At 48.6% G+C, this 22,667-nt stretch overlaps 2 protein-coding genes across 4 annotated transcripts in view; one reads left to right on the top strand and one right to left on the bottom strand.

Annotated features, from left to right (window-relative positions):
- Positions 1-1,102: 1,102 nt before the first annotated feature.
- On the top strand, positions 1,103-13,863 carry Araf (A-Raf proto-oncogene, serine/threonine kinase). Of its 2 annotated transcripts, XM_051142506.1 has the most exons (16): positions 1,106-1,269; positions 2,769-2,923; positions 3,111-3,214; positions 4,176-4,278; positions 4,377-4,531; positions 4,649-4,744; positions 6,058-6,202; positions 6,303-6,330; positions 6,423-6,562; positions 6,660-6,862; positions 10,210-10,386; positions 10,478-10,524; positions 11,017-11,135; positions 11,370-11,501; positions 12,383-12,517; positions 12,682-13,863. In XM_051142506.1, exons 2-16 carry the CDS (start codon positions 2,828-2,830, stop codon positions 12,814-12,816), a joined length of 1,815 nt encoding a protein of 604 aa, XP_050998463.1. In that variant the 5' UTR covers positions 1,106-1,269; positions 2,769-2,827; the 3' UTR covers positions 12,817-13,863. The 2 variants fall into 2 exon arrangements, with proteins under 2 accessions (XP_050998464.1, XP_050998463.1); XM_051142507.1 differs by lacking the exon at positions 12,383-12,517 and having other exon boundaries at positions 1,103-1,269.
- Positions 13,864-14,044: 181 nt separating this feature from the next.
- The window catches only part of Syn1 (synapsin I), a 51,337-nt gene continuing 42,714 nt past the window's right edge, over positions 14,045-22,667 (bottom strand). Inside the window, exons 6-13 of one of the 2 annotated variants that reach the window (XM_051142497.1) lie at positions 18,862-18,924; positions 17,930-18,072; positions 17,771-17,845; positions 17,573-17,675; positions 16,342-16,488; positions 15,944-16,031; positions 15,259-15,850; positions 14,045-14,325 (exon numbers count right to left, since the gene is read on the bottom strand). In XM_051142497.1, the coding sequence (XP_050998454.1) occupies positions 14,190-14,325; positions 15,259-15,850; positions 15,944-16,031; positions 16,342-16,488; positions 17,573-17,675; positions 17,771-17,845; positions 17,930-18,072; positions 18,862-18,924 (1,347 nt within the window). In that variant the 3' untranslated portion in view covers positions 14,045-14,189. The remainder of the gene's footprint in view (positions 14,326-15,258; positions 15,851-15,943; positions 16,032-16,341; positions 16,489-17,572; positions 17,676-17,770; positions 17,846-17,929; positions 18,073-18,861; positions 18,925-22,667) is intronic. The other variant, XM_051142498.1, reaches the window with a different exon arrangement.

Below are 22,667 nucleotides of genomic sequence, written 5' to 3'. Positions count from 1 at the left end.
TAGAGTCTTTTTGTGGGGGGAGGGGGTGCTGGAGATTTAACTCAGGGCTTTGTGGTTCATTCTACTGTTGAGCTATATCCCCAGAACCATACTAAGCTTTTAAAAAAGATTTACGTATATCTCCAATGGACAGAGAAAATACAAGTTTTCTGAAGGAATGTTCCAAGAAAGTGTGTGTGTGTGTGTGTGTGTGTGTGTGTGCGCGCGCGTGTGCGTGTGTGTGTGTTCCTTTTCTTATTCTGAGGCACGGAAAAGTTCAATTTAAGAATAATATTAAACCTATAATATGCTCACAATTGGCAGCCACAGTACTGCATTAGCCAGCTGTGGCCTGTCTTTCAAATTCCTCTTCAGTCCCTTCCCTAGGGAAGCCTCCTTCACTACAGCCAGACCTCCTGCACAGATACGCTAATTATCAAAAGTTATAATAACTACAGTCTCCTAGAGTTGGTAAATACTGAGCATCATTTAGTCTGAACCGATCCAGTTTTAAAGATTTGTGCAAAGTCCTTTAAAAGGTGCTTTAAAGCTGGGCGGTGGTGGCCACACCTTTAATTCCAGCACTCGGGAGGCAGAGGCAGGCAGATCACTGTGAGTTTGAGGCCAGCCTGGCCTACAAAGCGAGTCCAGGACAGCCAAGGCTACACAGAGAAACCTTGTCTCGGAAAAAAAAAAAAAAGTTGCTTTAAAATGTACTGGCTTCAAATTGTATTTAAGGGTCTCTCGGTCGTACTCTTTTCTGTTTGTTTGTTTTGTTTTGTTTTTCGCTTTGTAGACCAGGCTGGTCTCGAATTCTCAGCGATCCGCCTTTCATCTGCCTCCCGAGTGCTGGGATTAAGGGTGTGCGCCACCACGCTCGGCACCCGATCGTATTCTTAAACCTGTAAGATCAGTCCCAAATGAGCAGAAAATAAAAACCAAAATCAAGTCATTCCCGGGACACTCACACCAAAAAAAGAATACGCTTCTTTATTCTGCAGCACGGTTAGGGTTAAAAGTTCTCAACACAGTTGTCGCCCTGACTGCGCCTGCGCGCCAAACGGGCCATTTGCCCCTGAGCCCGCCATGAGGCCACCCCTCCAAATCCGGAACACGACCCACATTCCGCTGGTCCTGTGTTGACCGGCGTGATTTTACTCCAATAAGAATGGAGGACCGAGTTTCGGCGAGCCAATAGCCAAAAGCCTAGGGACGGTGGCGCCGGACTGTAAGAGGAAACAAGAAGACAGGCCCAAGATGGAGGCGGTGGTGGTGGTGGCGGTGTGACAGGTGAGGGCAGGCCCGGTAGGGTTTGGGGTTTGGAGCAGCCGCCGGACCCAGGTATGAAGTCTGGATCGAAAGCTCAGCCCCAAGATGCTTCCGTTTGAATCTCAGCGTCCCCCCGCGTGGAACCAAAGGAGTGGTTTGACCCGGGGCGAGACCATCATCAGCTGCGGGAGTGGATAGATTCCACGGGCAGGCTGCAGTGGTGGTTTCGCCCGCAGCCTGAGTGCAGTGCGTCTGCGCAGAACCTGAAGCCCTTTGGGGAGGGCTAGACCGAGCCAAATTGGGGGTCTGGGGTCTGGGGCTTGGTTGCGAAATTCCAAGATGAACTCTTAAACCTCTCTAAGTGTCTGATGGCATTTCCTCACCAAGTCCAGGAGATGCAGCTCTCTCCCATGGCTCCTTTATTGCCCTTAATATTCCACCCCTCTTAGGGAAATGTCTATGGATCGCGCCATTATCCTGAGTTCACCCCAATCTCCTTCGATGTTTTCCCAGTGCGTTTACACCGGTAATCTGTTTCTGACCCCCTCAGTAGTTATCAGTTTTTGGAGAGCCTTTCCCCACCCTTACTACCTCCATTTCCCTCACCTGGTCTTCCTTTTCCTTTCTACTTACAGTGTTTTCTGATGAGCCATCCTTACCTCTTGGATTTGACTTAAAATGTGCAGTGTGGGCCATTAGTCAGCTGCCTTTTACAGTCCCCACTGACTCCTATTACAGCTCTCTTCAGCTTAGTATTTGGTGAACCTCTTTGTGAACTCCTCACAGAGTCTGGTGACCTCTCTCCGACAGTCCCTTTGATTCTATCATCAGCCTTACAGCTCAGTGCTCTGGAATGCCCCCAGTGCCTTTTTAAGATCATTAGTGCAGTCTCCATTTCCTCCAGTCTAGGGACAAGATCTCATGATCCTCCTCCATTTTCCAGGCCCCTGTCTGTGACTCTTTTCACCATAGTGTCTGATCACCTCATTCTCCATTAAAAGCAAGGGCAGCCTGTTCATCCCCATTATGTGCCTGACACGTTCAGTCTCCGGTGTAGTACATACTGACCTCCCCATTAGTCAGTTGTTAGAAGAGTTTTGTATATAGCGTGGTCTCCAGGACACTGTGTACTGCCTCCTCGCTGCAGTGAGCCTGAGGTCTTGGCACTCAACTGCGAGATAAGCAATAGGAGATTTTGAGCAGAGAAGGATTAACGTCACTGGACTGTTTCATAAAAAGTGGGATTGGGGGGGGGCTGGAGAGATGGCTCAGAGGTTAAGAGCACTGACTGTTCTTTCAGAGGTCATGAGTTCAATTCCCAGCAACCACATGGTGGCTCACAGCCATCTGTAATGTGATCTAATGTGCATTGTATACATAATAAATAAATAAATATTTTTTTAAAAAGTGGGATTCAGGGAGCAATGGGAGCTTAGGAGATGGACTTTTATGTCTTCTGCCATTCTGCTTTCAGGCTGTTATTATTCGACCTCTAACTTTTTTCCTCTGCCCTCTCCTAGGAGCTCTATGGCACCTGCCCAGTCCTACCTCAGCCCATCTGGACAAAATCGTAGGCTCCATGGAACCACCACGAGGCCCTCCTGCTAGTGGGGCTGAGCCATCTCGGGCAGTTGGCACTGTGAAAGTGTACCTGCCCAACAAGCAACGGACAGTGGTGAGTCACTTAGTCCAAACTGGTAGGCGTTGCAGATGGTTCTAGATGGTTCCAGTTGTAAGTCTGGGATCGGAAGGGTGACAAAGGGTAGGGAATAGCCACTGTGAGGGATGGGATAATTGGCTAGGGCACTTATTGTGTAACTGAAGACCCTAACCTCTATGCACACACACATACACACACACAGGTGACTGTCCGGGATGGCATGAGTGTCTATGACTCTTTGGACAAGGCCCTCAAGGTGCGGGGTCTCAATCAGGACTGCTGCGTGGTCTACAGACTCATCAAAGGGTATGTATGGAAACCATATGCTGTACATTGGATCCCTATGCACCTCCCTTCTTCAGCGTCATCTTGTTTCTTCTCCTCCATCTTAGAGTCTTCTACTAGTCGAGGTAACCCAGGTAACACCTTTTGTGTTGCTTCATTCCTTCCTTGACCTGGAAGGTCTGCCACTCATTAGCTATTCTATCGTCCAAGTCCCCACTCTTGTTACCTTCCAGAGTTCATCTGTCTTGTTCTTTCACAATTTCCTGACCTCATAAGCTCTTTCATTTCTCATTTTCCCCATGAACTGTGGAGTTGGTCTTTATTGACCCTTCTTTTTATTCCTGTGTTCCCTGGTGCCTTAACCTTTTTGGATGTACTTCATATTTGGCATTTTATCTGTCGTTTTACTGGCGTATCAGCCCCTTTCTCAGGTGCTGGCTTAATACTTCTGAGATTTGGTTTCATTGGCCTCTTACCTTATGGCTAAGGTCATGGATTAAATGCGGGAGTGGTGGGCATACCTGTGATCCTAGCATTTGGGCAAATCACTTTATTCCTTGAGCCTGTTTGCTCATCTATAAAGTGGGAATGAGAATAGTGATTAACTTTCTTAATTTGAAATTTTAACTTTTTTTTTTTAAATGTATTTGAGTGTTTTAACTGCATGGGCTGTGTGTGCACTTTTATGTGTTCCCAATGCCAATTGAGGCCAGAAGAAGGTTTGAGATCCCCCAGAACTGGAGTTAAGGATGGTCGGGAGGCACCATGTGAGTGCTGGGGACTAAATTCAGATCCTTTGAAAGAGCAACAAGTACTGGTAACTGCAGAGCCATCTCTCCAGCCCAATAGTGATGAACTTAGTAAGAATTAAACATGCCAGCGAGTTAATTCATGGCTGGGGCTGAGAGGAACTTTTGTAACTTCCCTGCCTACTATGGCCCCAGTCCACCCACCTACTTCTTCTCTCCCATACTCCTTGCAGAAGAAAGACAGTCACTGCCTGGGATACAGCCATTGCACCTCTGGATGGTGAGGAGCTCATTGTAGAGGTCTTAGAAGATGTGCCACTGACCATGCACAATTTTGTAAGTGCCATGGGGGTGGTGGAGGAGGAGGAGGAGGCCACAGTGTTGGCAGGGAGGGCCCTCAGTCAGGCCTGGACTTCCCCGCTTTGTGGCTGCAGGTACGGAAGACATTCTTCAGCTTGGCTTTCTGTGACTTCTGCCTCAAGTTTCTGTTCCATGGCTTCCGCTGCCAAACCTGTGGCTACAAGTTCCACCAGCATTGTTCCTCCAAGGTCCCCACAGTCTGCGTTGACATGAGTACCAACCGTCGACAGTGAGCCCAGCCTGGGGTGGCTTGAGGGATGGGGAGGATAGAAGCCCAGGTCTAAGGGCTTACAGACCGCTGACCTATACTCACAGCCCTCTTGTTTTAAACCTTTATGTCCTCAAGGTTCTGCCACGTCCAGGATTTGCCTAGAGGCTCCAGGCAGCAGGAGGTTCCCTCAAACCCTTCTGTGAATGAGCTGCTAACCCCCCAGGGTCCCAGGTAGGGGTGCCTTAGATGAAAGGCTGGGGACCAGTGAAAGAAGGATCTGAGGACCCTGATAGATCGTACTTCTACTTGTTTACTTGATAAATATGCACCGACAAGTTACTCAACTGCAAGTGCTGGGTAAAGGCATGGGACTGTGGACTGTTGGTAAGGCACCCAGTCACTCTGGGTTTCAGTTTGGCTCATCTGGGAAAAGGGGATGATTCTTTACTACAGTGAATTCTGAAGAGGCTTATGAGCTGAAATGTGTGTAATGCTTAGAGCAAGATCTGGTACAGAGTAAATAGCAAGTCTTATTATTAATGATAAGTGTACTATAAAACCATCTAACTAGTTTGTTCATTTCTTCCAATATAACCACACTCAAGTCTTTTCTCTTTGAAATACATATTACTGTGTCAGAAAGTACTTTTATTTCTCTTATGTTGGATATAATAGTAGCATATGGTTTTATATGATATATAAAAATTGAGGTTACCATGCTATTATTTGTAGTTCTGAGTGTTATGTATGTTAATTATCTGTGTACTTAATCTCAGGGTGGTGAAAGGAAGAGAAAAATGTTTTTGTGTAAGGTGTGGTAATTCATGGGAGGTGGAGGCAAGAGAATCAATAGTTCAAGGCCATCTTCCACTAAATAGCAAGTTCAAGGCCAGCCTGGGCTACACAAGAATGTCTCAAAACAGCAAAAAAGTTTTTTTGTGATATATGACATATGGATAATCTTTATATTACGTGTACAATATGTATTGCATAATATGCTAATATGTACCCTTGAAACATTGCCATTTTAATATAGGTAATGTATATTATTATAAAATAAATAATATATTTGAAAAATACATGTCATTATGATATGTAATAAAAAAATCATATCTTACCCTTTCTCCAACTATCTTTGTCCTTCCTTGTCCCTCCTTTAGACCATTTCCCCAATGTTACCCTTTCTGAGAACCCACTCCTGACTCCCCCAGGGACACTTTCTACCTCCTTCATTTTATTTTCCTCTTTTTGTACTTATCACTAACAGCCATATTCTATATTTGTTTTTTATTCTTCTTCCTCTGCTAAAATAACCCTACAGGGGCAAGAGCCTGTATGGATATCTATGGTATCCATAGTTTGCTCTCTGTTTAGAGTGGAATCTGCCACACACAAGGTACTCAGTAAATGTTTCTTGAGCAGACGATTACTGTATGACCAATAGACATGTGCTGTTTATGAGCTATATGTACATTCAGAGTGGTGGAGTTAGGCTTTCTTTGCTTTCTACTTCTACAATGATTTCACAGCTTTTTCTCTATCAGCCCCTGTACCCAGTGTACCCGGGACCCGGAGCACTTCTCCTTCCCTGTCCCTGCCAATCCCCCACTGCAGCGCATCCGCTCCACATCTACTCCTAACGTCCACATGGTCAGCACCACGGCTCCCATGGACTCCAGCCTCATGCAGGTGCGTGTCAAGGAGGCGATGGTGGGGAGCATGGAGCATTGCTCTGAGCCATTACTATTGGCACATCCTCACTTTGACTTCTGCTCCCACCTCCTTCCAGTTTACTGCTCAGAGCTTCAGCACCGATGGTGAGAGAACCCCCCACCCCTTCCTGTACCCTGAGCTCTTTCTTCCCCACCACCCCACTTGCCTCCACTCACAATATTCTGTACAACCACAGCTGCTGGTAGAGGTGGTGATGGAGCCCCTCGGGGTAGTCCTAGCCCAGCTAGTATGTCCTCGGGGAGGAAGTCCCCACATTCCAAGTCACCTTCAGAGCAGCGGGAGCGGAAATCCTTGGCAGATGAAAAGAAAAAAGTGGTATGCCATAGGAAATCCTTGGGGGCCACCACAAGCTTAAGTGCCATGACTGAGGGCTGTGGGTAGGCCCCTCTGATGCCACCCATCTGGCCCACAGAAGAACCTGGGGTACCGGGACTCAGGCTATTACTGGGAGGTACCACCCAGTGAGGTACAGCTGTTGAAGAGGATCGGGACAGGCTCTTTTGGCACTGTGTTTCGGGGGCGTTGGCATGGCGACGTAGCTGTGAAAGTGCTCAAGGTGGCCCAACCTACCGCTGAGCAGGCCCAGGCCTTCAAGAATGAGATGCAGGTGCTCAGGTGAGGTCGCTGTGTGTGTACTTGGGATGGGATGGTGGCAGGCAGTGTTTAGTGTTTCTCTGGGGAAAAGCCATGCTGGTGTACTCCTGGGTGTCTATACTATATTTGTGCTGTGTTCAAGCATAATTAGACTTGGTTTCTCTCTAAGAGATGACATTTTCCCTTCTGAGCTGATGATGGTGAAGCTGATGTTTCTTTGGATTTAACACATGAAGAAGGTTTTATGTAATCCCAGCTCCAGGAGTGCTCACATCCTTACTTTCCTTTTGCTGAATCATTCGTGTTATGTTTATTGTGTTGTGGGCTTGTTGTTAATTACAATAGTGCTTTGATGCAAAGAACAATATTGTTAGTTATAACCATAGTCATAGTCCAATTGTTTAGTTATAAAATTGCTGTAATTAAGGTATAATCAATACTATATTAGTTCATTCACACTGAGAAACCCAGGGTGGCATCCTTCTAGCTTATTATGTAGCATAGTACTTTGTGCCTCGATTGTATATAAGCAAGAGTGTATAGGATTTTGTGTATGTGTGTGTGCGCGCGCGTGCGCGTGCACATGTGCGCACCTGTAACGCAGGGCTTCGCCCTTATTTAACATACGTTTTGCCACTAAACTGTCCCCCCTGTCATCAGGAACATAAACTTTCTGACAGTCCTGAGGATGCCTACATACGCTTCCCCCCTGTGTCAAATAGACACAGTTAGATGCCACAATAAGAAAAGCCTTTATTCTCAGCTCATCTGTGTAAATTTTGATGACTTCAGTAGGCAATAACTTGCATTCTATTTATATTTTATCCATTATCTTACCACTGTTAAGACTCTTTGGGGTGCTGAGGTGACTCGGCGCCAACCCTGACAACCTGAGTTCAGTCCCTGGGACCTACGTGGTAGAATTGTAGAAGGAGAGGACTGACTCCTGCAAGCTGTCCTCTGGCCTCCAAATGCACGCTGTGGCAAACATGCTCTACACACACACACACACACACACACACACACACACACACACACACACAGAGCAATCTTCATATTTGGCTGGGAAGATGGCTTAGTTAATAAAGTGCTTGCTATGTAAGCACTTGAGTTTGGATTCTCAGCACCCACATAAAAAGAAAAAAAGCTAGGTATAGTGGTGCACATCTGTAATCCTAGCACTGGGACAGCAGATATAGGAGAGGATCACTGAGGCTTGCTAGACAGCCAGTCTAGCCAGTCGGTGAGGTCTAGGTTTAATATGAGATCCTGTCTCAAAAAATGAGATGGAGCGCAAACAAGGGAGATGCTCAACGTCTGGCCTCCATACCCATGTACATGTACAGATGAACATACACACACACACACACACACACACACACACACACACACATATATATCACATCCAAAGCAATGTGGAAAGTGACTGAGGAATACACCTGTCATTGACCTCTGGCCTCTACTCGTGTGCACAGATGTTCATGTACATGTACACCTGTACATACCTAACACCCCCCCACACACACACACCCCACAAGAATCCCCCTGCTGAGCTGAGTATGATGGTACATGCCTGAAATCTCAGCATTTGGGAGGCAGAGGCAGGAGGATCAACAGTTTGAGACCAGAGCTAGGATGGTAACTCAGTAATGTACATAGCATGCAAACATGAAGAACTGAGTTTGATTTCTAGCACCCATGTGAAAGGCTAAGTATAGCAGCACAGGATTACAATCTCAGCACTGGGGAAGCAGGGGTAGGATTTTGGGTGCTCAGCAGCCAGCCAGTCTACATGAGTTAGCATGCTCCAGGTTCCAATGAAAAATTTCTACCTTATAAAACAAGATGATAAAAGAAGTAAATACGTAAACAAAGTGAGTAGCTCCTGAAAATGACACTCTAGGTTGACCTTTGGCCTTGACTTGCATGTGCGGATCCATGCACTAACACATACATATGTATTTGTATATACGCAGATACACAGACTGTTTAAACCATCTGGGATATGTGGTGAAATCTTGTCTCAAAAAGAAGTTTTTGTCTTGTTTTGTTTTGTTTGTATATGCTTAGCTTTGTGGTGGTACATGTCTGTGTTCCTAGCCCTTGGCAGGCTTAGACATGAAGGTCAGGATTTGAAGCTAGCCTGAGCTACATGAAGCCCTGTTTGAAAAACCAAAACTAATCTTCGTGTTTAGAACTCAGTGGTAGAGCATTTGAAGGGCTCTGGGTTCCACCTCAAGTATTAAAAAAAAAAAAAGAAGGGAATGTCCTGGTGCTCTGTTGTCTTCTGTGGTGTGGCAACCTTGTTTGCATTTGTATATTCAAACTATTGCTAATACTTATGGAAAAGAATGTGGTTTTCTCATAAACCGTGGTAAAAGGTTTTTGGATATGACCAGTTTCTGTGAGGTAGATCCAGGTACCCAGAAACCAACTGGAAGTTTCAGAGCATTTGCTTTTTGTTCAGCTCACTTTTAAGGGCCGTATAGGTCGTTTCCTCACCGCTTGGGACGCCCTCACAAAGCAGCTGCTGCAATAACATCTATATGGTTTGAGAACAAGGCGATCAAAGAGCTTAGAGGGCCCTGTCCAAGGTTGCACAGTGAATAGCTGGGGAAGGTCGGGACTGAACTTGGATTGTAACATGCTTCCAGACTCCAGAGTCTTTATCCCTAAACCTCTCAACGTGATCGGTAGACTATCTTCCCCTTCATCACATGTCTCCATGTCTTGAGCCTGTGTTTACTTGTTTTGATAAAGACCGTTGGCTTCCCACTTTGTCTTCTGTAAAATAGCCACTGCTGGGTGTGGTGGCTCATGCCCATGATCCCACTGCTTGGGAGGTTGGGGCAGAAGGGATCAATGAGAGTTTGAAGCCTGCCCAGGCTATTTAAGTGAGATCCAGGCCAGTTTGGAATATAGCATGAGACCCTGTTTCTAAAACAGAAGAAAATAGCTGGGCATGGTGGTACACGCCTTTAATCCCAACACTCGGGAGGCAGAGGCAGGTGGATCTCTGAGTTCAAGACCACCTGGTCAACGGAGTTTCAGGACAGCTTTGGCTGTTACACAGAGAAAACCTGTCTTGAAAAAACAAAAAACCAAACCAAACCAAAACAAAAAGAAAAAACAAAAACAACTAGAAGAATTTTGTTGGTGAAGGTCAGGACATCTCCCCTGCCAGCCCCCTGCTCTTCACCAGAGAATCAGCCAAGTCTCACTCATTGGGATCTGACAACATTCTGGACCCGAGCACCTGATAAAAATGACAGTGAAGGCAGCTGACATTGCTTTTCCTGTTTCTAAGAAAATACATGACACTTGTTCTATTTCCTGACCCCTTCCCCCAACCTACCCCCCCCCTACAGGAAGACACGACATGTCAACATTTTGCTGTTCATGGGTTTCATGACTCGGCCGGGCTTTGCTATCATCACCCAGTGGTGTGAGGGTTCCAGCCTCTACCACCACCTACATGTGGCTGACACACGCTTTGACATGGTCCAGCTCATTGATGTGGCCCGACAGACTGCCCAGGGCATGGAGTGAGCCTCCCATTTTAGATCTTTGGGGGAGGAGGGAGGGAGAGATAAAATAGTCTCCAGCCAATTCACTGCCCTGCTTCCATCTCCACAGCTACCTCCACGCCAAGAACATCATTCACCGAGACCTCAAGTCCAACAGTATCTACCTGTGTCCCTGCCTGGGGCTGGGGAGTGGGGGTGGGGGTGGGTGTTAATCAAGGTGATAGTTTTGAGGGGTGACTCTTGGAGGAAGATTCTGGAAGTATTCCATGGTTTCTTGCCAGGTAGCAGAAGTGTCGCTGGTGAGTGGCCTTTAAATGAAGGACCTTTGTTCAGGAGTCAGATGGTTCATGTACTATTGGGTACTCTGGTCAGGATGTGAGATGCAGTAGTTGTAGAGGATATTACAAGGATCTCATGGTCAGTGTCCCAGGCATGACAGCTTTAGGTATTGTCCAAAGGACTTCTTGGTCTTGGGTCACAGTGAGACCAAGTGGGGCCCCCATCAGTTGTGGATAGTATGAAATGGGGGTGGCTTCTGGCCTGAGACATGACTCACTAGCATAAGGAGTTCTGAGAATCTCCTAGTCAGGGGTGAGAGGCATATTGGGAACTATTGAGATTCCCTGTAATGGCCCTTGACCTTGCTGGATATCTTCCTACATGAGGGGCTCACAGTCAAGATTGGTGACTTCGGCCTGGCCACAGTGAAGACACGGTGGAGTGGGGCCCAGCCTTTAGAGCAGCCTTCGGGCTCTGTGCTATGGATGGTAAGTTGGGCTAGGCTAGATGGGGAGCAATGGGAGATGTGGGCTTCTGGATTAGGGCATGTGGGACAAAGTGGGGATGCCTGTGTCACATGTGGGTATCTGGACTGCCCATGTTTCACCCTTTGTGGGTGGCTCTGAGTTGTCTTCAGTGTGACTAGCAGGATCTGGTACTGTGGGCCAGCCATTTTTTCTTTTGACCCTCATGCTTCCCCTGCTCTGTCTGGCCTACTGAAGGCAGCTGAGGTGATCCGAATGCAGGACCCGAACCCCTACAGTTTCCAGTCGGATGTCTATGCCTATGGCGTTGTGCTCTATGAACTTATGACTGGCTCACTGCCCTACAGCCACATTGGCAGCCGTGACCAGGTGAGCCCCATAACTTGCCCGCAGTTCTCAGAGCTTCATTCTCCACGTCTCCTCCTTCGTACAGACTGGAAACAGTTCTCCCCGCCCCCCAACCCAGCCTAGGGATTTCCCGGATGAAGAGTCTGGAGTCTGTCTCCTTCTAGACATCTCAGACTAACTCCCATCCTCCCCACACATCCACAAAACTCTGAGCCAGAACCCTTAAAATCCAGATTCCTTTGACTCCCTATATTCAGACTATCCCTAGACCCACAAACGCCCAGAAACCCTCTGAATCCTTCAATATTTACAGTCTCCTGCTGTGGATGCGCAAAATACCCCAGGTGCCCAAGACTCAATCCCTTTGTGTTTCTCCAATACCCATAGTCTCCCAGGGTTTGGGTCCTGGCATCTCTAACACTCTAGGTCTTGGTTTTTCACAGTTCTCCAAATTCAAGGTCTAGAGCCTTTTATGTTTTTAGATACCAGGATTCTCTTGGTTCCAGACGCCAAGTATTTGAGCCTTGAGTACTTCAGTCTACATAGCCTTATTTATACCCCAGACCTCAGACTCCTACAGAAATGGAAGTTTGCCCAAGAAGCAATAGTCTGCATTTCCCTGCATCTCAGTATTTTCCAGTTTCTTTTAAACCCCCTATAAACTCTGTACTCCTATTGTTCTGGGCCATACACACTTGTAATCTTTGACACCCTGATCTTAATTCCTTCTGTTCTATCAGCAGAAGATCCTCCCAAGTCCTCAGGGACCCAGACTCCTCTGGGCCCTCTAGCGCTAGACACCTAGTCCCCAAAAATTAACTTCCTGTATCTCTTGAGATTCCTAGTTCCCTTGGGCCTCCCAGCCCAAACCCAAAATCAATCCATTACCCCCCCCCCACCAGATCATCTTTATGGTGGGCCGTGGCTATCTGTCTCCGGACCTCAGCAAAATCTTCAGTAATTGTCCCAAGGCCATGAGGCGCCTGCTGTCTGACTGCCTCAAGTTCCAGCGGGAGGAGCGGCCCCTATTTCCCCAGGTGGGCTGAGTAGGAGGGCTGGATGCCTTGGGGAGATGCACTGCAAGATAGAGGATATAGAGATAGAGGCAGATGTGAATGTGGACCATGTTGAAGGCTGGGGATTGGGGATGTTGGGGTGCCTCTGGGACTCGACACGCCTCCTCATCTCCACCTGCTCCCAGATCCTGGCCACGATCGAGCTACTGCAGCGGTCACTCCCCAAGATTGAGCGGAGTGCCTCCGAACCCTCCTTGCACCGCACCCAGGCTGATGAGTTGCCTGCCTGCCTTCTCAGCGCAGCCCGCCTTGTGCCTTAGACCCCACTCCCAGCCACCAGGGAGCCAATTTCTGCCTGCCATGCTAAGGCACCCCTTACTACCAGCCAATCATTGTTTTGCCTCTGCCTTGATACTGCCTCAGGATTCCCTATCCCACACCCTGGGAAATTTGGGGGACCCCAAAAAACTGAGATCTCCTGCTTCCTCCATAATTTGGTTTTCTCTTGGCTTTGGGGATATTTCTAATTTGGAGAGCTGTTTTCCTCTCCAACGGCTGGACTTCACGGCAAGGATTCCACTCAGAACCATTTTCTAAAGTTTTTGCCTGATATGTCTTCACTGGATTTTGGGGTTCCCAGCACCCCATGTGAATTTGGGAGTTTCCCTTTGTCTCCCCCACTATACAAGGACTCTCCTCTTTACCAAGAAGCACAGAATTCTGCTGGGCCTTTGCTTGTTTATTTTGCTTCCCGACTCTTCTCTGGGGGTTCAGAGTCACTGAGGGGTGGGGCAAGTCCAGGCAAGGAGCGAGGTTGGAGGAAGGTGCGGACCACACAACAGCGCCACTGTACGCATTACCACAGGCGGCACAAACGAGGACCACATATGCCAAGCACGGCACAAGAGGAGGCCAAGTCAGTTACAGACATAGACATTGGCAGAGGTGGGGGAGTGGGAGACCACTGGCCTTCCTTGTGCAAAGGATTCTGAGAGGATGGGTGGAGTTTGCATATTTAAAGACAGCTGTCAGAGGCAGGAAATTGGGGAGGGGGTTTCTGGAGGAGGGAACTGAGGGGTCCTAGAAGTGGAAGGAACTCCCAGTATGCTGAATGGGGTAGAGGAGAGCAGGTGAAGGGAAGTCCTTGAGAGAGTAGGTGGTGGATGGTAGGTGGCATTTGAAGATGTGGATCTTCAGAGAGATGACCTCTGGAAGGGGCTTAAGGGCAGGGGCTTCTTGAGGAAATGGAAACTTTAGATTAGGAGCAAAGTGTGCTGGAGAGATTCAGGAGCAAAGAGGAGAAGGGGTTTTCAGGGATTTCAGAGCTCCAGGAGAGGCTTTGATGGATTAGGCCAGAAACGGGCTTTCTGGGAGGAACTTCCAGGGAGGAAATCACTCTTTAGAGGTACCGAAAGTAGAGGTCTTCAGGTATTTGGGGGGGGGGGTTCTAAAACAGATCTGGAAGTGACCAGGAGCAGAATTCTAAATGGACTTGGGGATTCCCACATGTGAGAACTGGATTTAGGACCAGGTTTCTCGTGGGGGTGGATATCAGCATCTTGAGGGATGAGAAGTGGGATGCTGGAGAACCGGGAGAGGAGTTCTCAGGGGATTTGGAGAATCCACAAGTGAGAAATGGACTCAGGACCCAGAGAGGGTTGTCTAGGGATTTAGGGGTTCTCAGAGTGGGGTGTCAGTCGGAGAAGAGGCTGGCGAAAGACTTCCTCAGGCTGCGGATGGTCTCAGCTTTCACCTCGTCCTGGCTAAGGCTGGGCCTGGGCGGGGCTGGCTCTGGAAGGTTGAAGGCATTGGTCAGAGACTGGGATTTGCTAGAGAGAGACAAGGTGGAGGCATGGGAGGAAGGGGGGGAGAGGAAGGGGAGGAAGGGAGAGAAACACAATGTTACCCCAGGCCCAGCCCCAGCCCTGCCCCTCTGATCCTGGGGCTGTGCCTGTGACCTTCCCACCCCCGAGCATGGGCCTGGGCCCTGATGGAATCTCAAGGGTAGGAGAACTCTTGCAGCAGATGAGGCTGAGGCCAGGGAGGATGTGGGGTCTGCTGGGAGGACTCAGGTATAAGATAGTGGCGTGGTTTAATGGGAACAGTCTTCGGCCCAATTCTAGGGTAATTTGTTAGGGAGGATGGGATTTCCAGGCAGAATGAGTAGTCAAGGAAGGGCCAGGGACAGTCTGATAGGGGGCAAGTCAGTCTGAGGGAGAGCAAGTGGAGGGGGCAGGTAAAGCTTTTGGGCCAAGGGTTAGGGGGATAAAATGGACCAGAAGAAGCAGAAATGGTGGTGTGATGATTTGAGAGACTTCAAAGTGTACCAAGAGGATTTGGGGATGGACCAGAAAGGAGCCTAGTCTATTCGGGAAAGTTTGAGGAGAGGCTGCAAAGAGTGAAGTGATGGAAGGCTACAAATTGGCCTGAGGGAGTTGGATGGCTGGGAGGAGGGTGATACTGGGCGAGCTGCTGGGCAGAGAGGTACTGGAAATGGGTCATTCAGGCTATTGAGGTGAGCCAAAGGCCTGGAATGGGGGTTTTCCCAGGCCATGTAGGGGAGGAACCCGTACTGGAAGTAGAGATATTGGGATTCTTCCTCTCAACTCTTGGGACTGAAACAACGGGGGGTTTGGCCCAGTCTGGTGAGAGTTCTCAGGCAGATAAGACTTGGCTTTCCTTGGGATGTGGGGATGCCCTACTGGAGCCAGTGCCCTCTGTGAGCAGCAAAAAGGCCAAGGCTGCTATAGAGATCCCCTTACTTGAGCTGGGGGTGCGGGGGTCCCCCGGCAGTGGCGGTGATGGGTGGCGGCACATCCTGGCTGGGTTTCTGGGCCAGCTGTGGTTTCGTGGGACGTCCAGCAGGACCTGGGCCGCTGGGCCGGGGCTGCTGTGTGGTGGGTGGCCCAGTGCGCGGTCCGGGACCTGCCTGGCTGGCCTGACGAGTGGGACCAGCGGGGCCTGGGGGTTTCTGGGGAGGGCCCTGGCGCTGCTGCCCTCCTGGTGGGGCTCCTGAGGCCTTTGGTGGAGCTGGACCGGAGACAGATGCCTGACGGGTAGCCTGTGGGGGCCCTGCCTGACGCTGTGGAGACGGCGAGGCTGGCGGGCGGGTTGCTGGAGGTGCCCCAGGGCCTCCTGCCACTGGCCTGGACTGGCGGCCTTGACCCTGGGTCATTGGTGTGGCCTGAGATGCGGACTGCTGAGGTGCTGCTGTAGGACTCGGTAGGCGCTGGGGTAATGGGCTGCCAGCTGGAGGTCCAAGGCCAGAAAGATGCTGCTGGCCCTGGGGGGGTGGGCGCTGTTGCAGTGGGGGACCCTGACGCTGAGGTCCTGGGCCTGGCTGTGGAGGGCCTCCTAGGAACAGAGAAAGAGAACAAGTTAGAGTAAGTGAGCCAGAGAGATGAGGCTGTTTGGGAAGGCAAACCCAGGAAGTTTGCCCTCACTTACCCTGTGGTGGGGGTCGTTGCTGAGCAGGAGGTCCAGTAGGCTGCTGGGAGGTCTGGCGGCCCAAGGTCAGGGCTCCTGGGGATGGAGTCTGGCAGAAGAGTGGAACAGGAGAGATTAAAAATAGTTCCCAGACAGTGGGAGCAACAGCCAATCAAAATGACATGGATTCCCTGTGTACTGGGTGTTGCCCCCATTTGTGGTCAGTTGAGGGCATGTGGGGCTATGAGGCCTGTCACCCCATACTTGGTCAGGAGGCTCTTAAAGATGGCAAGGAAGCAGCCATTTATTGAGGCCACATGTGCCTAACTGTGACACCAGTCTACTGATAGCTCCTCAGTGGCACCAGCTTAATCAAGGGCTGGCCTCCTTCCCAGCTAGTTCAATGCCAAGGGCCTGACCTGGCTGTGGGAGCCCCTGCCAGGGGAGGCATCCCTCTGTCGCTGCCTAGGTAAAGCCTGAGTCATTTTGTTGACCACCAGTTCCACGATGAGCTGTTTGTCTTCATCCTGGTGGTCCCCAATGAGTGGCATGGAAGAGCCCACCACCTGTGGAAGGAAAGGGGAGCGAGTATTAGGGGGAGGCAGGAAGTGATGTGCGAGGCCACAAGTGTCAACACACTTTCACTTGGCAGAATAGGGTGCCTGCGAAGAAGAGAGCTCTGTCTAAGTTTCTAAGGGGCACTGATTGTGCACCATAAGGAAGGCCTGTCTGTTCCAAGGCTCTGGACAGATTTGTGGGTGGCGTGTTAGAGCTAGCCCTGCAAATCAGAGTCCATGGGGGCAAGTCTGGCCTGCTACATGTTTATTTTTTCCCCTTGTGGCTCATGAGCTAAGATAGATTCAATATCTTTTTCTTCTTTTTTAAAGGAGGCAGAACCACAGTCACACAGGTGAGTCTAAAACCCACCAGTCTAGCCCTGTACTCACAGGCACGATTTTGCCTCACCCTCCCAAGTTGCTAGGATTATGGACATGTACCATAGTCCAGGCTACCCTCAAACTCTTCAACTCCTGCCTCAGCCTTCCAAGTGCTGGGATTACAGTTTCTCACTTCACCCAGCCTCTGATGTCTTTCATTGCTTGGGGGGAAAAAAAGACTTCATTTGTGCAAAGGAGAGGATATTTAAATTCAGTGTACTTAAAAGTTAAACACAGAAGTTGTACCCATATGCGCAGCTGCACTAATTTCCCATCTTGTTTGTGGCTGCTTTTGTAGAACCGAGTCAGTAAGAAACTGAATGGCCCAGAAAGCATAAAATATGTTCTTCTGGTCCTCTATAGAAGATGCTTGCTGGTCCCAGCTTTATAGTTCACTGGGCACTTTGCCTTTTACAAAGTGCTTCACTGTGGTTTCTATGACACTTCAAAGGTTACCTAAGTGCTTTGCCATTTACCAAGGCATCTCTAGTCACAGAGCACTTTATACCTTAGCAAGTGTTGCCGTTCATCAAGGATAGCCAAGTTTTTAGCATTGCCATTTTTCTAGGGATGTCCCAGCTCACACAGTACTTTACAGTGTGCACCACCATTCACTGAGGGCTTTGAGTCACAAAATGCCTTACAATATAGACTGTTGTTTCCATGCACCCACTCTTGCCTCTATGTCCCACCAATCCCTGGGTGTTCCTACCTCAATAATGTGATCCCTTCCATCCTTGCCGTGCAGCGCTTCCACTGCGCAGATGTCAAGTCCCCCAAAAATCTCAGAGCACGTGTCTACCCACAACTTGTACCTGCCAAGGCAAGGGACAGGGCATCTTGTCATTGCTCTGCCCAGATGATTCTACCCCACCATCCCTCCTCCCACTCCTCACTTAATGTCTCTCACCTGTCAGACATGGCAATCTGCTCAAGCATGGCGGAGCCAGTGTTGGTCTTCCAGTTCCCTGACACTGATGTCCTCCTAGTGGGGGAGGGGGAGGAGACTTAGTGGAGCCTGAGCTGCACAGGGTAGGGCTCCCTGAAAGGCCTCTGCCTGTCCACTCACATGTAGGCCTTGTAGTTCTGCCCAATCTTCTGGACACGCACATCGTATTTGGCATCAATGAAGGGCTCGGCAGTGGCATATGTCTTGGTCAGTGCCACAACACTTGCAATATCCTGGAAGTCATGTTGGTTGTCAACCTTGACCTGTGGGTATGGGTGTGGGATGAATGCAGCAGTGAGGAGTGGAAGTTATCTGGAGGTATGTGTCGACAGATACAGAGTAGATATGCCAAGGCACTCAAACATGCATAATTATGGGTATTCTGCTTCACACATGTGCACACAAACATAAAGGTGCTTGTATACAACTCTGAATAGGCTAAAAAAAATCACTTTGCAGTGCTGGGGACCAAACACAGGGCCTTGCACATGCTAAACAAGCATTCTACCACTGTGCTATGTCCTCAGCCCAAATTAGCCACTTTAAACAGGAGAGTTGCCTGGAATGTGGAATTACACCTCAATAGAGCTGTAAAAAAAAAAAACCATTCATAGACACAAAAACTCAGTGGTAACACACAATATAAAAACACAGAAGCTGAGACACATTCAAACTTACAAATTACAAATCTGCTCGCTACATACACACAGACAAAATCAGCTGGATGGAAAGCATACTGGACCCCAAGAGCCTGGAACATAAAAGATGATGTGTGATCATCACAGAGCCATGCTTAGATAGACACAGCCATATGCTTGGTACACTAGCGCAGTAACGGGACATACAATTTGGCTGATTGCATGAGAAAAATATGGGCTGAAAAAAAAATCAGCTGAATATGAAAATACAAAATCCAATTAAGCGAAGGCATCCCAGAATGCATCAGCAAATGGAACTATTGTTGTGTATTGAGTGCACCGATGCACATTTAACCACATACAGTGCTGGAACGTGCACTATATAAACATGCATTATGCCCTTCTGGAACTCACCTTGCCCATTCCAGAGTGTGCGTGGCCCATCTTCACGACCACAGGGTATGTTGTGCTGCTGAGCTGGTGAAGATGAAGGTAGAAGACGCATTGTCAAAGGAGTAGTGCTACCCTCCAAGAGCTGGTGACCCATAGAGTGTGAGCCGCACTAGTTACCATTTTTTTTCCCCAGAAAAAGGTTGGTCAAAGACGGGTGGAGCAGTCAAATAGTTTCACAGCAACTTTGAGCCCAGAAAAGAATGCACAGCCCTGCCTGCTGGTTACTGGCTCCAGTCTTTCAGCCCTAGGCTTCCCATATCTGCTTTCCTGGAAGGAGGCCTTAGATGAGGGTGAGGGAACTTCCCGGAAAAGAGAAAGTTTGTTTTTATAATGATTAGATGTTGAAGTGAGTGTGTGTGGAGGTGTGGTAGTTAGCATGCAGCAAGGAGACCTTCAGCCAAGCCTTACATGGTATCATCATTATGTGTCCACACACCCCTTCAAAACTCAGATGACTCAGCCAAAGCCAGAGCTGTCCACATCTATTGAGACAGACAGCCACAGGTTCAAATCACATTTAGTTCTGGGACTTGAATCAGCTCATGGGATCGTTTTGCCTGCCAAGTGCTCTTAGCATGGGACAGGAGCCAGTAACTCCTGAGCAGCATGTACTCCACACTATTTTTTTTTAAAGAGATTTATTTATTTATTTATCATATATACAGTGTTCTGCCTGCATGTCAGACAGAAGAAGGCACCAGATCTCATTATAGATGGTTATGACCCACCATGTTCGGCTGCTGGGAATTGAACTCAGGACCTCTGGAAGAACAGTCACTGCTCTTAACCACTGAGCCAACTCTCCAGCCCCTGTACTCCACACTATTAGGACTCTCAGAGCATACACATGGGCTCCCTCCCCTTGCTCTCACCTTCATAACAGAAAGAGCCACTCATGCAGTGTAGAAGCACACACAACTCTAGAGGCACACAATAAATGGCCGTATGCAGCACTCACCGGCGTGGCCACAATAAACAGAAGGATCAATACAACAAAGAGAAGCCGGATGTGGTGGCGTACGCCTTTAATCCCAGCACTCAGGAGGCAGAGGCAGGCGGATCACTGTGAGTTCGAGGCCAGCCTGGTCTACAAAGTGAGTCCAGGATGGCCAAGGCTACACAGAGAAACCCTGTCTCGAAAAAAAAAAATACAACAAAGAGAAAGTGAATGCATTTCTAGGCATTCGCATAACCAAATTCCTCCAACTCAGACCTCAGCACATTTCTGGGTCCATGAAAAGTATATCTAGACATTCAACATCTTTTTTCCCGCATCTACAATACAAACAAACAAAAAATCAAGACACACAGAGAACACTCCTTGGCATGGACAAGTAATTCAGACAAGTATGTGTTAGGCAAAGATGTGTTAAGTCTCCCCCTCCCCCACCCCCACCCCTGTGCCCTGGGGCAGGTAGAGGGGTACAAGGTTGGAAGCCCCTAGCCCCATGTGCAAATACAGGGCCCCTGCTTCCTACTGGCAGGGTAAGGACAGCATTCTTGGAGGAGCTCTGGGGCGGTGGTAGTTCCCAACAGGCACAGGAAGTCCTGTAGTCTAAGGGTGACTGATTTGAACTTGAGGCTCTCCCTTGACCTTCAGGTCTCTCCCTCCCTCTACAATCGCCTTCTTCCTCATTTCCCAAACAAGTGACATCACGGGGAGGGGGAGGGCTGAGTGGCATGGTTTTGGAAAGGGGGATGGTGGTTAAGGGTGTCATCCAGGCAGCAGGCCAAGGAAACAATGCCAAGATATCTCTCTCCTCTCCCACCTTCCCTCCCTCCCTTCTTTCCTCTCCTCCCCTTCCCTCCCCGTGTGTGTGTGTGTGTGTGTGTGTGTGTGTGTGTGAGAGAGAGAGAGAGAGAGAGAGAGAGAGAGAGGGAGGGAGAGAGAGAGAGAGAGAGAGAGAGAGAGAGAGAGAGAGAGAGAGAGAGAGAGCGCGAGAGAAGGAGGGAGGGAGAGAGACCTTCCATTCAGGCATCTACTCATCATACAGAGAAACATGATACATATTTTGCAGCCTTCAGTGATCAGAAGCAACACACCTGGCTCTCAGGAAAGGACACAGAACACACTGAGGGACACATGCCACTCCCAGAGGCATAGACACACCAGAAAGCTGTGCACACACAAGCACACTTACTCCCATCTGCTGAGCTTTCTGGATCCTTGTCATAAACCAGCTTTGCTTCCTCTGTTCCTGTGCTTGAACACAGTGCTGTGGGTGCATCTAAGTGTGTGCCTGTCATAGGTACATACAGGGGGGCTGGGGATTTCCTGGAGAGCTGTACCCTGCCATCTTGGCCATACAAAATCCCAGGTAGGTACTGCCTCTCTGGGCCTCAGTTTCCTGATCTGTACAAAGAGCAAGCACTTACTACTTTGTCGGGGTCATCAGGTATTTGCACATGATAGCAGACCCCTATGGGAACCTCACGCCTATCCAGTTCGGTGGATAGTCACAGGCCAAATGCCCCTCTTCTCTGTCCACCTTACTCCTTTTCAAATCTGAGGCCTCCGTGTAAACAGTTGGCAATTCTGGGCTGACTCAGGTTTCATAGTTAAAGAGCTGGCATCTCAGAAGCAGGGTCATGAAGAGGCAAGACAGAACTTTCCCTATCTTTACTTCTCCTCAGTCCTGCCACTTAGTTACTCAGCCCCCTGTCTCATCCACTTTCTCACTCACTTTCACAATCAGATGGCTGAACATTTGGTTTCCTTCCCTTTCTTCCTTTTTTGTACCTCCCACCATCATCATCACCACCACCACAATAATTTCTTCAGTATCGTTCCTGGACAGGCCTTTTGAGCCCTTTCTGTCTGTTTCCTCATTAAGTAGTGAAAATAATGTTAGAAAGAATAAGTCAAGCTGGTTGTGGTGGCGCATGCCTTTAATCCCAGCACTCGGGAGGCAGAGGCAAGTGGATCGCTGTGAGTTCGAGGCCAGCCTGGTCTACAAAAGCAAGTCCAGGACAGCCAAGGCTACACAGAGAGACTCTCTGTCTCAAAAAAAAAAAAAAAAAGTCAATTATTTCAGAGAAAAGTGTTGGTTACTATTGTTGTTGATTTAGCACTGCTTAATGGTAATTACATTAAGGAACAAGGAGGACAATAGCAAACAAATGAACAAAAATCCTGGGCTGACTGTGGCCCAGCAGATAAAGGTGCTTGTGCCTCCATGTCTAAAAATCTGAGTTTGAAACCCAGAACCCACAGGGAAGGAGAGGACTGATGCCTGAAAATTGTCCTCTGAACAATACAAGCATGCTTTGGCATGAGTACAGGCCCATGCACACACATACACACTAAATAAATGGTGTCTTTTTTTCCAAGACAGGGTTTCTCTGTGTAGCCTTGGCTGTCCTGGAACTCGCCCTGTAGACCAGGCTAGCCTCGAACTCACAGTGATCCGCCTGACTCAGCTTCCTAAGTGCTGGGACTGAATAAATGTTTTGTTTTGTTTTATATTAAAAAAAAACCCTTAAAACAATGTTTTGTACACAGGAGTACTCTGTTGAGGGCTGGCAGTAAGTTTTTGTGTGCTGTGGTTACTGAACTAATCTACGTTAATAAAAGTTGTGTAAAGTAAATTTACACAAATATTTTAGCAATGATCTACAGTAAGTGTTATCACTACCATTATCATTTTGTGTGTGTGTGTGACAGCATCTCACTATGCATTTTTGGCTGTCTTCGAACTTACTGTGTAGACCACGCTACCCTCAAACTCTCAGGGTTGGCTTGCCTACTGGGATTACAGCCATTGTCG

Source organism: Acomys russatus, chromosome X (genome assembly GCF_903995435.1).
Source record: "Acomys russatus chromosome X, mAcoRus1.1, whole genome shotgun sequence".
Lineage (NCBI taxonomy): Eukaryota > Metazoa > Chordata > Mammalia > Rodentia > Muridae > Acomys > Acomys russatus.
This window is presented reverse-complemented; position numbering and strand designations above follow the sequence as displayed.

Excerpts from the sequence above, each read along its gene's own strand:
- Araf (XM_051142506.1), top strand. The coding sequence starts at position 2,828 with ATGGAACCACCACGAGGCCCTCCTGCTAGTGGGGCTGAGCCATCTCGG. Across the intron at positions 6,863-10,209 it reads AATGAGATGCAGGTGCTCAG|GAAGACACGACATGTCAACA; the intron begins GTGAGGTCGCTG and ends CCCCCCCTACAG. Across the intron at positions 10,387-10,477 it reads CAGACTGCCCAGGGCATGGA|CTACCTCCACGCCAAGAACA; the intron begins GTGAGCCTCCCA and ends CCATCTCCACAG.